This window comes from Amblyraja radiata, chromosome 18, assembly GCF_010909765.2.
Source record: "Amblyraja radiata isolate CabotCenter1 chromosome 18, sAmbRad1.1.pri, whole genome shotgun sequence".
Classification (NCBI taxonomy): Eukaryota; Metazoa; Chordata; class Chondrichthyes; order Rajiformes; family Rajidae; genus Amblyraja; species Amblyraja radiata.
In genome coordinates, this window is record NC_045973.1 from 23,165,181 (window position 1) to 23,177,911 (window position 12,731).

Here is a 12,731-nt window from a genome sequence, read left to right on the forward strand (position 1 = left end):
TTTAAGTAACATCTGTGGTCACCTCGTATAGGCACTGAATAGTAAGCATCTTTTAAATTGATGCTGGCCATTGAAGTAACTTTTGGAAATTAATTGTTAAGGAGTAAAAAAGGTATCTATTTTGTCAGATCTATGATGATGCGATAACCATCATCTTTTTTGTTTTTGATAAATATATTGGACATGAATTCTAATGGTTCGTGTTGAGTTTTCTCAATTACACCTTTTATGTAAAGCCGCTTCAGTTCAGCTTGCGCTTTTGATATTCCTTTATCAGAAGGCACGAACATTCGGTTCAGTATATGTTGAACTGGAGGGCTGTACTTGTGTATAAACTCTATTGTATATCCCTGGATACTGCTTAAGATGTAAGTATCGGTTGTTATCATGCTCCATGTATTCAGAAAGAGTGTAATCTCCACCCAACCTCCGTGATCCCTGTATATTGTAGGGAACCAGACCCACCTACCTCCATAGTTGCCAGTGGTAGGTTTACTTTTTGTAGGTTCTTTGCTGCTGTTGTCGCGCTGGGGTCTGGATTTTCGGTTTGGTTGGCGTTGGAGGTCCCCGCATCTTCCAAGAAGGCCGGCCTGGGCCATGGCCTAAAAGACTCATGTTTTGGGTACCGGACCTTCGAGCTTTCACCAGTTCTGCTGGTGGGTGCGTGGGGGTGCTGTCTTTGGCCGTAGTGGGTTCCAGTAGGTTCTCTTGTTCTTGCACCCCCTGCACACTTGTCTTTCCTTCTGCGGACCCCTCTTCCAGGTCAGCCCAGAACTGACCGGCAGTGCTCCCCTCTGATGAGGTAGAAGCACTGTGCAGCCCTTCAAGAGGTACTGCTGTGGGTTTATCATAGGGCCCACAGTGACCCGACTCCATCTCCCGGAGTCTGTCACGTTGGAGCAAAGCTCCATACACCGCTCCATCCGGCTCCAGCGCTCTCGGGCGCTGGCCGCCCGCGGTTGTTCAAAGTCGGACTCCTCTGAGTCCACGACCTTGTTTGTTTTGTGTCTAGCCTTTCCGCCCGGCCGCGTAGATCTGGCCGGTGCGGAGGCGACATCGGGCACAGCTGATCCCATTATCGGTGATCCGAGTGCCGCTGGCTGCTGCTGGCTGCCCGCTGCTCCGCGGTCCTCCCTCTCCAGCTTTGTTCTTACTGCCCTTCCGTGGAGTGGATATGGCCGGTGTGGAGGCGACATCGGGCACAGCTGATCCCATCTAGCCCACCAGCTTTGTCGCAGCCCGTTGGTTTCTCCACCTGAAATCAGCATGGTAAAACACAAAAAGACCGCAGCTCTTACCTGCAGGTCCAGGTTGAAATTGAAGGGCAAAAACAGGAAAGCAGACTTATCTAAATGGTGGCCGACTAGGAAAAGGGGAGATGCATTGAGACCTGGGTGTCATGGTACACCAGTCATTGAAAGTAGGCATGCAGGTGCAGCAGGCAGTGAAGAAAGCGAATGGTATGTTAGCTTTCATAGCAAAAGGATTTGAGTATAGGAGCAGGGAGGTTCTACTGCAGTTGTACAGGGTCTTGGTGAGACCACACCTGGAGTATTGTGTACAGTTTTGGTCTCCAAATCTGAGGAAGGACATTATTGCCATAGAGAGAGAAGGTTCACCAGACTGATTCCTGGGATGTCAGGACTTTCTTATGAAGAAAGACTGGATAGACTTGGTTTATACTCTCTAGAATTTAGGAGATTGAGAGGGGATCTTATAGAAATTTATAAAATTCTTAAGGGGTTGGACAGGCTAGATGCAGGAAGATTGCTCCCGATGTTGGGGAAGTCCAGGACAAGGGGTCACAGCTTGAGGATAAGGGAGAAATCCTTTAAAACCGAGATGAGAAGAACTTTTTTCACACAGAGTGGTGAATCTCTGGAACTCTCTGCCACAGAGGGTAGTCGAGGCCAGTTCATTGGTTATATTTAAGAGGGAGTTAGATGTGGCCCTTGTGGCTAAGGGGATCAGAGGGTATGGAGAGAAGGCAGGTACGGGATACTGAGTTGGATGATCAGCCATGATCATATTGAATGGCGGTGCAGGCTCAAAGGGCCGAGTGGCCTACTCCTGCACCTAATTTCTATGTTTCTATGTCGCTACGGGTGAACGTCGTTCCACCCCGTCTGCTGCCGTTATTGACTTGTCCAAAAGTCAACGGCCCTCTTTAAATAGTCTCCCGCCCGGCCGTGGTGTTCTGGCCGGCGCGGGACCAAAAGTCGGCATAGTTGATCCCTTACGGGGCTTGTGCCTTCAGCTGCTGCTGGCTCCCGCAACTACGCGTCCTCCCCAGCCAGTTTCCCAGCAGCACTTGTGGACACTATTTTGTCCAGCTTCCACCCCCTGTGAAAAACCAGCGCGGGGAACATTAATTTTTGCTTCCCTCTCCCGCTCGGCCGGACCCGGTGCGGGAGCGAGTCGGGAGCGAAAGTCGGGCACAGCTGTTCCCATTACGGGAGATTAGCGTGCCTTTGGCTGCTGCTGCCGGCGGCCCGCTACTCCGCGGTTCTCCCCCGCCAGCTTTCCCACAGCCTTCATGGATCCGGTCCATGTCTCCACCTAAAAGGTAAGTGGAAGGAACGCAGAGTCTTCTTACCTGCTGTTCCCGACTTTCAAATTCTGGAACGCAGAGTCTCCTTACCTGCTGTTCCTGGCTTTCAAATGTTGCCGCTAAGGGAACGTCGTTCCCCCTTGCTGTGACTTGTTGCAATGTGTGTAGCGATATGACACGCATGCGTCCTGGCGGGGTTCTTCACGTAGTCACTCACGTGACTCCGAAGTAAAATTTAATTTCATTTGGCATTTGTTTTTTATACTGATTTACATCCAGAATTCAGTCAGTTGATCTTTTTCCACATGCTTATGGCAAAATACTCTCAATGCATTTTCCATATAGCAGCACAGAGCCAAAAAGTATTTTGAAATATATAATAGGGATACATGGTGAACATTAGTATATGAAGTTGCAACCAGATATATGTGCAGATGAAGCTGTACATTAAATGAAGTTGTGGAAAGGCAAGCCCAGGTGACTTGATGTTAGAATGAATGTCGCCAAAGGAAAAATACAAAAGATCGAATTTTACGTGATTTGGGTAGTTTATATTTCTGAAGGAAAATAACTCATGGCACTAGTTCATTCTTCACGAACACTTCAATATGACTTGCTCCATCTTGACGATCAAAGCCATGGGAGAATTACACATCAACACATTTGCAGTTTCTTTGTATAAAGAAAGGTTAGGAAGCGGTTAATATTAAATATATAGCTGTTACTTGTGTAGAAGCAAGAAAGGATGCCACAATAAAAAGAGTGGATGGAGAAAAATTAATTGTATTTATTTGATATAATTGTACTTCATCTGACATTGTATGTAGAAAGAATAAAAGTATTGTATAGGATGCACCATAGGATGCACCATAGGATGCACCATAGGATGCCCGTGCGCCTCAACGCGACCACGAGGTCGCGCAATTTGCGTGCCAAGGACACGCAAGTGGGACATGCGCTTAAGTTTACACACAAAGAGAAGAACTATAATCTAAATACTGAGGTAGTGAAGTCAGTTCTTATATCTGTAGACAATAAGAAAATCTGTAAGGCAGGACACACAAGAATCTTAAAGGATAAACTATATTTTGGGTAACAACTGTCCATTTGTGAAGGTTTAACGGGTTTTAATGAAGGATGTAACCTAGTGCGCTTTTCTCCATCAATTTTTGATCACTGTTTGTTTTATAAAATATGGCTGTTTATTTTTGACGTGTGTCCAGGAGAGTGTTTTTGACATAATTGTTTTAAATTATGAAAGGCATAGAGAAGGTAGACAATCAGAGTCTTTTTTCACAGGATAGAAATGTGGAAATGGCAAATAATAGGAGGCATAGCTTTAAGATGAGAGGGGGAAAATTTAAAGGAGAAGTACAAGACAAGATTTTCTTTACACAGTGGTGGGTGCTTGGAATGTGCTGCTGGGGGAGGGGGGGAACAAGGGGATGGTGAAAGCAGGTGCAATGGTGGTGTTTAAGAGATATTTTGACAGGCAAATTAGCTTATAAAAATGGAGGGATATAAATCATGTGCTATGAAAGAGGTTAGTTTCATTTGGCTTAATGGTCAACACAGACATGGTGGGCTGAACTGTTCCTGTGCTACTTTTCTATGTTCTAAAAAGATAGAGATGGACCAATAATAAAGGGCTTAAAGTGCGGGGAGACCATTTTCATTAACATAATGGAGAATTTGACAAAGATAGATTGGAAACATTGAATTGCAGGTACTGTAGGTCTACATCTGCAGAGTGAGAAGTACAGTAAACTCTCATTAAAACAGACCATGGGGGAGGGGGGAGGTATCCATTATTGCCGATTGATCGCTATAACTAAGTACGGTATTATCATTGTATGTATTAGAAATGAAGAACTGCAGATGCTGGTTAATACACAAAAGGACACAGAAGTGTTGGAGTAACCCAGCAGGTCAGGCAGCTTCTCTGGAGAACATGAACAGGTGACATTTCGGATCAGGACTCTTTTTCAGACTGATTCAGTCTGCTAAGTTACTCCAGCACTTTGTATCGTTTCACCTTAAAACTTGGTGCAATGTCACTAGTCTGCACCAACGAGCCCTTCTTATCCAGCTGCCACATGCGATCCAGTTGACGCTCACCTTTTGTGGCTCACATTGTAGCCCGTGGGGACAGCGCTTTTGTCCGGCCGCCGCCAATGACAGAACAAGCCCTTTCTACATGGGGTTCCCTCCCCTTTCAGCAGCTGTTGCAGGGGCCATCACATTGCCAGCTCCCCGCTCCTCCACCACCTCCTCCTCCTTCTCCTTCTCCTGGCGTTTTGTCCACTCTGGCACTCTCCCCTCTACTGCCATCTCCTTTCCTCCTACTCCCCCACAGTCGCCGACATCTTTCAAGGAGGAACCGGTGATGGAGGGGGGGGGGGGGGGGGGAGGGAGTGGACAAAATGACGGGCAACAGGAAGAAGTGGCAGATTGTGAGAGGGGAGGGAGCTACACATTACCAAGCACATCCTGTTGGTGGCAGCAGCCCGAAGAAAGCACTGTCCCCAGGGGCTACTACATGAGCCGCAACAACAGCTCATTAATGCACCTTCCAAGTTGGGGGTGGCATCGGTAGCCAGCGTGGGTAAGTCCGTCTGCTATAACCGAAATAGGGGTGTCTGTTAAGGGTTTATTGTATTCAAAAGAGAAATAGTAAGAGTTCAAGGCTATCATGTTCCTGTTAGGTAAAAGCCAGGGTAAATAATATAGGGAATCCTAAATATTGAGGGATATTCAGGGTTGGATAAAGAAAATAAAGAAAAACATGTCAAGTATGGGGAACTAATGACAGTATCAATATTATACAAAGTGTAGAGAAGTGCTTATAAAAGGAATTAGGAGGGATAAGATGTCATGAAAAATATATGGTAGGCAGTATTATGGTGAATCCGAAGGCATTCTACAAGTACTGTATATTGGGGTAATAGATTAAAACCATTAAGGGCAACCGGTGTAAGTGTGGTCAAGTCGCATCTGTAGAAGGAAAGGAATTGATGACATTTTGGGATTGAGACCCAGTATCAGGACTGAGAGTGAGAAGATAGACATCAGAGAGGAAGTGGTGAGTTACTGGGCAGTAGGTGATGGGTGGACTGAAGAGGGATGAAGGACAAATGGACCAGGTTGGGGAGGATGGATGGAGTTGGGAGACAGAGGCGAATGAGTGAAAGGTGGAAAAAGACAAAGAAGCAAAAGCAGAGCTTTGGGCATTAAGGCTTTTGCAAATTTTAAAGCTGGCAGTTCAATAACAAAGGAAAATTGTACAGTTGTACAATTGTACAGTAACACCTGTCCCTTCACCTCCCCCCTCGACTCCATTCAAGGTCCCAAGCAGTCGTTCCAGGTGCGACAAAGGTTCACCTGTATCTCCTCCAACCTCATCTACTGCATCCGCTGCTCTAGATGTCAGCTGATTTACATCGGTGAGACCAAGCGTAGGTTGGGCGACCGTTTCGCCGAACACCTCCGCTCAGTCCGCAATAACCTACCTGACCTCCCGGTGGCTCAGCACTTCAACTCCCCCTCCCATTCCCAATCCGACCTCTCTGTCCTGGGTCTCCTCCATTGCCAGAGTGAGCAACAGCGGAAATTGGAGGAACAGCACCTCATATTCCGTCTGGGGTCCTTGCGTCCTTATGGCATCAACATTGAATTTTCCCAATTTGGCTAGCCCGTGCTGTCTCCTCCCCTTCCTTCACCCTCTAGCTGTCTCCTCCCACCCTCCCATCCGCCCGCCCTCGGGCTCCTCCTCCTCCTCCCTTTTTCCTTCTTTCTTTCCCCACCCCCCATCAGTCTGAGGAAGGGTTTCGGCCCGAAACGTCGCCTATTTCCTTCGCTCCATAGATGCTGCTGCACCCGCTGAGTTTCCCCAGCAATTTTGTGTACCTGAGAACAAAATTGTACAGTTACTTGTTCCTTTTAAATGTTTGTTGATTCAGCACTTTTGACTAACAACAAATCTGTAATCTTTTCAACATTTTTATCAGTTTAAAACAATGACATGCGTGTACTTACTTGAGCAGTGTCTGAACTCAAATCGAAGGTGAGAACCCCTGAATTTGTCAACCGGAATGGGCAGTTTGGTGATCTCACCCCATCGTGGACTGTTGTTGTGGTACATCACAAAGGAGCAATGTTCAGTTACGGAGGGCTCTCCAGATCCAAGACTGATACAGTCCTATCAATAAGAAAATTACATTCTTAAAACTCCACAGTAACTTGAATAATTCTTGACAATTTATTTTTTAATAAAGTACAAATGTAAAGTAACCCTGCAGAGCCTAGTCAAATCATTGCAGGTGTCGCAGTATTGATTGACCCTAATATTATGTGGCCTCGTTTAATATGCAGATTATTTGCATTTGAGATTATTTTTTGTCTATTGTAAACCACTCAAACTACTTGAAACGTACTCCCAGAAGAGCATTTCATACCGCAGTTTCCAAATAATTCATCATCACAACCTGAGCCTAAACACCCACCAGTAACAATTTGTGTGCAGTAGAACAAAAAGTGCACTGAACCTGCGTCAACTTATAATACAGGGCCTTGTACAGCAGAGATGAGACTTTCATCTTAGCACTCTGGATGTATTTGATCCGAAGTGTTAGGACAGGACCTTCACAGTGAATGCTAGGGTCCTGGGGAGTGTTGGAGAGCTGTGCGATCTAGGAGTAAAGGTATGTAGTCCTTCAAAGTGGCCTCACAGGTAGGTAGGGTGGTCAAGAAGGCCTTTGATACATTGGCCTTCATACCAGGGTATTGAGCATAAAAGTTGGGATGTTATGATGTACTTAACACTGGTGAGGTCACACTTGGGAGTACCATGCTCAGTTTTGTTCACCTTGCTATTGGAAGGATATCATTAAGCTGGAAAGCATTCTGAGAAGATTTACGAGGATGTTGCCAGGACTTGAGCGGCTAAATTATATGGAGAGGTTGGGCAGGCTAGATTTTATTCCTTGGAGCTCAGGAGGCTGAGGGGTGAACTCAAAGACGTGTATAAAATCATGAGGTGATTAGAAAGGGTGAATGCAAATATCTTTTACCCAGGGTAGGGGAATCAGAAACAAGAGGACATATGTTTATGGTAAGATGGATAAGATATAATAAGAACCTAAGCTTAACTTTTTCATTCAGAGGGTAGTGGGTATATGGAATAAGCTACCGGGGGGGGTAGTTGAGGCTGATACTAAAACAGCAGTTAAAAAACAATGGGCAGGTACATGGATCGGAAAGGTTTAGAGGGATATGGGCCAAATGCAGGCAAATGGGACTAGCTTAGGTGGCATCTTGGTCAGCATGAACAAGTTGGGCAAAAGGGACAGATTCTGTGCTGTATTACTCTATGATTCTAGGACTAATGCAAAGGACAATGTGTTAAAGCATTCTTTACCTCAGGCATTCTTAAACTTATCTATGTCAGTGTCCAAAAAGAATGGCTTGCTACCTTTTTAAGTTTGAGTGCGACTGGGTGACGTGGATGAATCATTTCTATCAGTTGTGTTTCAAAGTTTCAATAATATTATTAAAACATTTTAGAGATTTTAACGACATTCAGCACTTTAGCTGTTAAAAATTCTGATGATATATATATGTGGTGTTTGCACATTCTTCCTGTGACCATATGAATTTCCTTTGACTGCTCCAATTTCTTTCCACATCCCAAAGATGTGGGCAGCACAGTGGCGCAGCTGGTAGAGCTGCTATCTCACAGAGACACAGACTCGGGTTTGATCCTGAGTTTGGGTACTGTCTGCCTGGAGTTTGCACATTCTCCGTATGGCAGCATGAGATTCCACATCCCAAAGATGTGGGCAGCACAGAGGCGCAGATGGTAGAGCTGCTATCTCACAGTGGCACAGACTCGGGTTCGATCCTGAGTTTGGGCGCTGTCTAACTGGAGTTTGCACGTTCTCCGTATGACAGCATGAGTTTCCTTGGGGTACTTCAGTTTCTTCCCATATCCCAACATGTGCAGGTTTGTAGATGATTGGCCTGTGTATATTGCTCCTAGTGTGTAGGGAGTGGATGTAAAAGTGGTATAGCATAAAACTTGTGCAGTTGGGTGATTATGAACTCGGTGGGCCAAAGGCCTGTTTCTCTCTCTCTCTAAACATGCAGTTTGGTAGATTAATTAGACACTGTAAATTGCTCCTTGTGTTTAAGTGAGTAGTAGAATCTCGGTCATGTTGATGAGAATGTCTTGAGAATAAAACAAGGGATTAATGTAAATGGATGGTGAATGGTTGGCCTGGACTTAATGGTGCAAAGGGCCTGTTTCCATGCTATATGATATATATCTCTCTGACTATGCTAATTCAGTATGTGTAAATTCTATTTGAAAGAAAACCTGCAAAAGAGGATTGGGAAATCTGGGGTCAGAAAATAAAAATGTGGGAGAAACAAATTTAAGTCTACGTAAATGCTGTTACCACGGCAGTGATGTGCATAGTCTTGCATGCAAATGCCATCTGAAAACATACACCAATGTATCCCAACCAAAGTTACAAAGTACATTTTCAGTAATTATAATGCATTATACTACACTGAAGCATTTGACAAAGTTTCAGAGTTTTCCCTTCCAACAGTTTTGCCTTCTAACTGTTGGGACTACACTCATTTCAGAATCACACTTTATTCGCCAAGTATGTTTTGCAACATACGAGGAATTCCATTGGGCAGGTCAGTCATACAATTAAAAGCAACAGATCACTCAAAAACACATTTTAACATGAACATCCACCACAGTGACTCCTACACATTCCTCACTGTGATGGAAGGCGAAATAAAGTTCAAGTCCTTCCCTTAGTTCTTCCTCGGTCGCGGACCTCGAGCCCTTGTGGACCTCGTTGACGGGATGTTCTTGACTCCCATAGCCGGCGGCGTTCGGGCCCTCCACTCCGAGGCGATCAGCTCCCGCATCTGGAGGATGTCAGCTCCCCCGCACCGGGCGATCGAACCTCGCGTCGGGGCTGGTCGAACCTTCCACAAGGTTGGAGCTTCCCAACTACCCTCTCCCGGCTGCAAACTTGATGGTAATGTCCGCGGTGGCCGCTGTGGGAGCGATCCCAGGCAAGGGGTCAGCTCCGATGTTAAGTCCGCGCCCCGCGATAGAGCTCAAAGTCAGTCCGAGGAGGCTTCCAGCTCCATCGATGGAAGACCGCAGAGCGTCTGGAGAATGTGATCCGAAAATTAATCACATCTCCAGCAAGGTAAGAACTCGAAGAAAAGTTTCCCCTAATCCCCTCCCCCCTCCCCCCACATAAAACAAACCAAAGGACATTAAAACAAACTTTGAACACACTAAAAAAATAACAATAAGAATGAAAAAACAAACAGACTGCCGGCAGGGCAGCCATCGCCCCGGCGCCCCTGGTGGTCACTCATTTGGTTCCATAGTTACCTTCCTATCACAACAATGCCATTTTAGGATTCCCACAGAAATAAATACATTGCCATTTTATTATCTAATGCTGTCTCTTGGTGCCTGACCTCATGTCAGTTTATTAATCTACTAATTCTCAAGTATAAGCAATGGTATTGTGGTAGCAATTTTGTCTCCACGTTAGACTTACAGGTTCCAGCATATAATCCAGCATATATATATTTGGGCATATAATCAAATCATTGCAGGGCAGAGAGAGTGTTTCAGTGCTGGAGATTCTACCAAATGGCTGAGATAATAAATGTGGACCCAACTTGATGTTTCAGAAGAATGTAAAAAGACCCGACTATCTAATTCAAAGGTTGTAAGCTCAGTTCTCTAGTGACCAGGCTGATGTTTATAACTGGGCTTTAATGTGTTAGCGTTCCAATTGCAAAACAGCGGTCACAATTTCCAATGCTGCAACAAAAAGTACTTTATTGACTATACTCTTTTGGACCTCCTGTAGTTAGGAAAGCTCTTTGGATGAATTAAATTTCTTCCTTTAACTGTTCTATCCACTTTTCCCACCTCTACATCTCTCCTAATTATTTCAATTCCTATCCTGTTACGCTACTTGTCCAATGTCCAATCTTAGAAAGGATGCAACTTCCTCTAGTTAAAAACAATCTTCACAGTTTGCCACAAACCCCCATTCAGTGCCATGAACACTGCGCCTGCCTGTAGCTGATCAACTGCAACATTTATTTCAAATAAATCAGACTGGAGCTTCCAGCCAACACAGGAGCTACGACTTCTACTGCTAATCAACATTCATTCATGCCACCCCCTATTTCATTTCAACTGCCGTTGAAATCTCAACCATGCCTTTAACTAATTCATCTCATGGTTTGCCTTATCCTCTGTTAACTTCTGCTTATCCAAACCCTCGGTGCCTGCACCACTTACTCAACTGATGTTATTATCCTTCATTTAGATTTCCTTTTCCTTTTCTTGTGTTTAAATTATTTTATGGCTTTACATTCCCTGTGTAATTTCCATGAGCAATATAATTCCTCTCACTTCAGTTGCTTGTGCATAACCTTTCCTTTAATTCAATGAATGTGTGCCTGCAAAGGTTCCATGTCATTTATTCCCAGATAGTGAATGTTGACCAGACTAAGGAGTGGCTTGAATTTATTTATTTATTTTCTGACAGGAACCACTGGTGGTAATCAGAACTGGGAATTCTGGGCACTGTTTTCTTCCTGCGCTCAGAGCCAGAGAGATTAATGGAATCTGTCAACACTGGTGAAATCATGCAATTCAGTTTGAGCATCAAATTGGAGACCTTTTGATGTTTGCTTTTCCCGCCGGGCAATCAGAAAAATGTCTTAACATTTCTTTTTAAAAGTCTAGAAGTTGGGATGTTATGTTACAGCTGTACAAAGCACTGGCGAGGCCACAGTTGGAGTATTGTGTACCGTTTTGGTCACCATGCTATAGGAAAGATGTTGTGAAGTTGGAAAGAGTACAGTGAAGAATTACAAAGATTTTGCCAGGATTTAAGGGCCTTGGAGCCGTAGGAGGATGAGGGGTAATCTTATAGAGGCGTGTAAAACATAAGAGGAATAAATAGGGTAGATGTACAGAATCCTTTACCCAGAGTAGGGAAATCAAGAATGAGGACATTGGTTTAAGTTGAAAGGGGAAAGATTTAATAGGAATCTGAGGGGCAACTTTTTTACGCACAGGTTGATTGATATATGGGATGAGTTGCCGGAGGAGGTAATTGATGCAGAAGCTATAACACCATTTAAAAGACAATTGGACAGGTACTTAGATAGGAAAAGGTTAAAGGGATACGGGCCAAACAAGGGCAGATGGGACTGGTGTAGTTGGGGCACCTTGGTCAGCATGGGCAAGCTGGGCCGAATGGCCTGTTCCATGCTGTATGACTCCAAGACTACGACACTATGACTCACCTTCAGTATTTCTCCATCTGCATAAAGAACGTACATTGTTACTTCAATGTTCTTCTGAACACTCTTTCCACCTCTCTCAAAATCCCCTCGTTCCAATGTCAGATACAGATCGTTCCTGATGTCACCTGTATGATGTTCACATAACATGTCCAAACAAATTACATTAATAATATTGAAAGGAATAACTCAAGAATGAAATTGACATTCAACAAAGGTTCAGTGTTGATGGACATATGTGCAGATAGTTTACACTTAAGTTTACACGCAGTGGTGAATTACTCCAAAAAGGGAAAGGATAAGTACTGGCTGAACACAGATACAAAGTCCCTGTGATTTCCATATAATTCCCAAGACTGTAACAAACATTGCCCATGGAGGGTTCTGTTGAATTACCCTATCAAAAATATTAATGCTATGTTTCTCCAACATTTCATGTTTTAAACTTAAAAAATCATCAGTATTCTTCTGTTAGTTTGATCCACTTTTATCACTATAGCAGAGTATATTGTCTGATGCCTGAGTGCACACAAGGGAACATGAAATATTATGAATAGTGTTGTAATATGGTATTACATTACTAACATTATTATTACCTATATGTTTTGTTATTACTCAAAATAGAATCAAGACAGTTGAACTTTCACTGCAAAAGTTGACAAGATTAGTTCATAACACACTTTTATTCAGTTAAAGGAGTTGCAGTAAAACTTTGCATTATAGTGAAATGAACTTTCTGATATAAACAGTGGTTTTGAAGTCTGGTCAAAGAAAAGAGCAGTTAGTCAAAGTGCCCATGTAAGAAATCATA

General features: G+C 44.1%; 1 protein-coding gene across 5 annotated transcripts in view; it reads right to left on the bottom strand.

Moving 5' to 3' along the window:
- The window catches only part of dock3 (dedicator of cytokinesis 3), a 366,678-nt gene that overhangs the window by 152,620 nt on the left and 201,327 nt on the right, over positions 1–12,731 (bottom strand). For all 5 annotated transcript variants that reach the window (XR_004414644.1, XM_033036842.1, XM_033036845.1 and 2 more), the window contains exons 15-16: positions 11,924–12,048; positions 6,587–6,749 (exon numbers count right to left, since the gene is read on the bottom strand). Coding sequence is in view for 4 of the 5 variants with exons in the window: in XM_033036842.1 (XP_032892733.1) it covers positions 6,587–6,749; positions 11,924–12,048 (288 nt within the window). In the remaining variant the exon portion in view is untranslated. The remainder of the gene's footprint in view (positions 1–6,586; positions 6,750–11,923; positions 12,049–12,731) is intronic.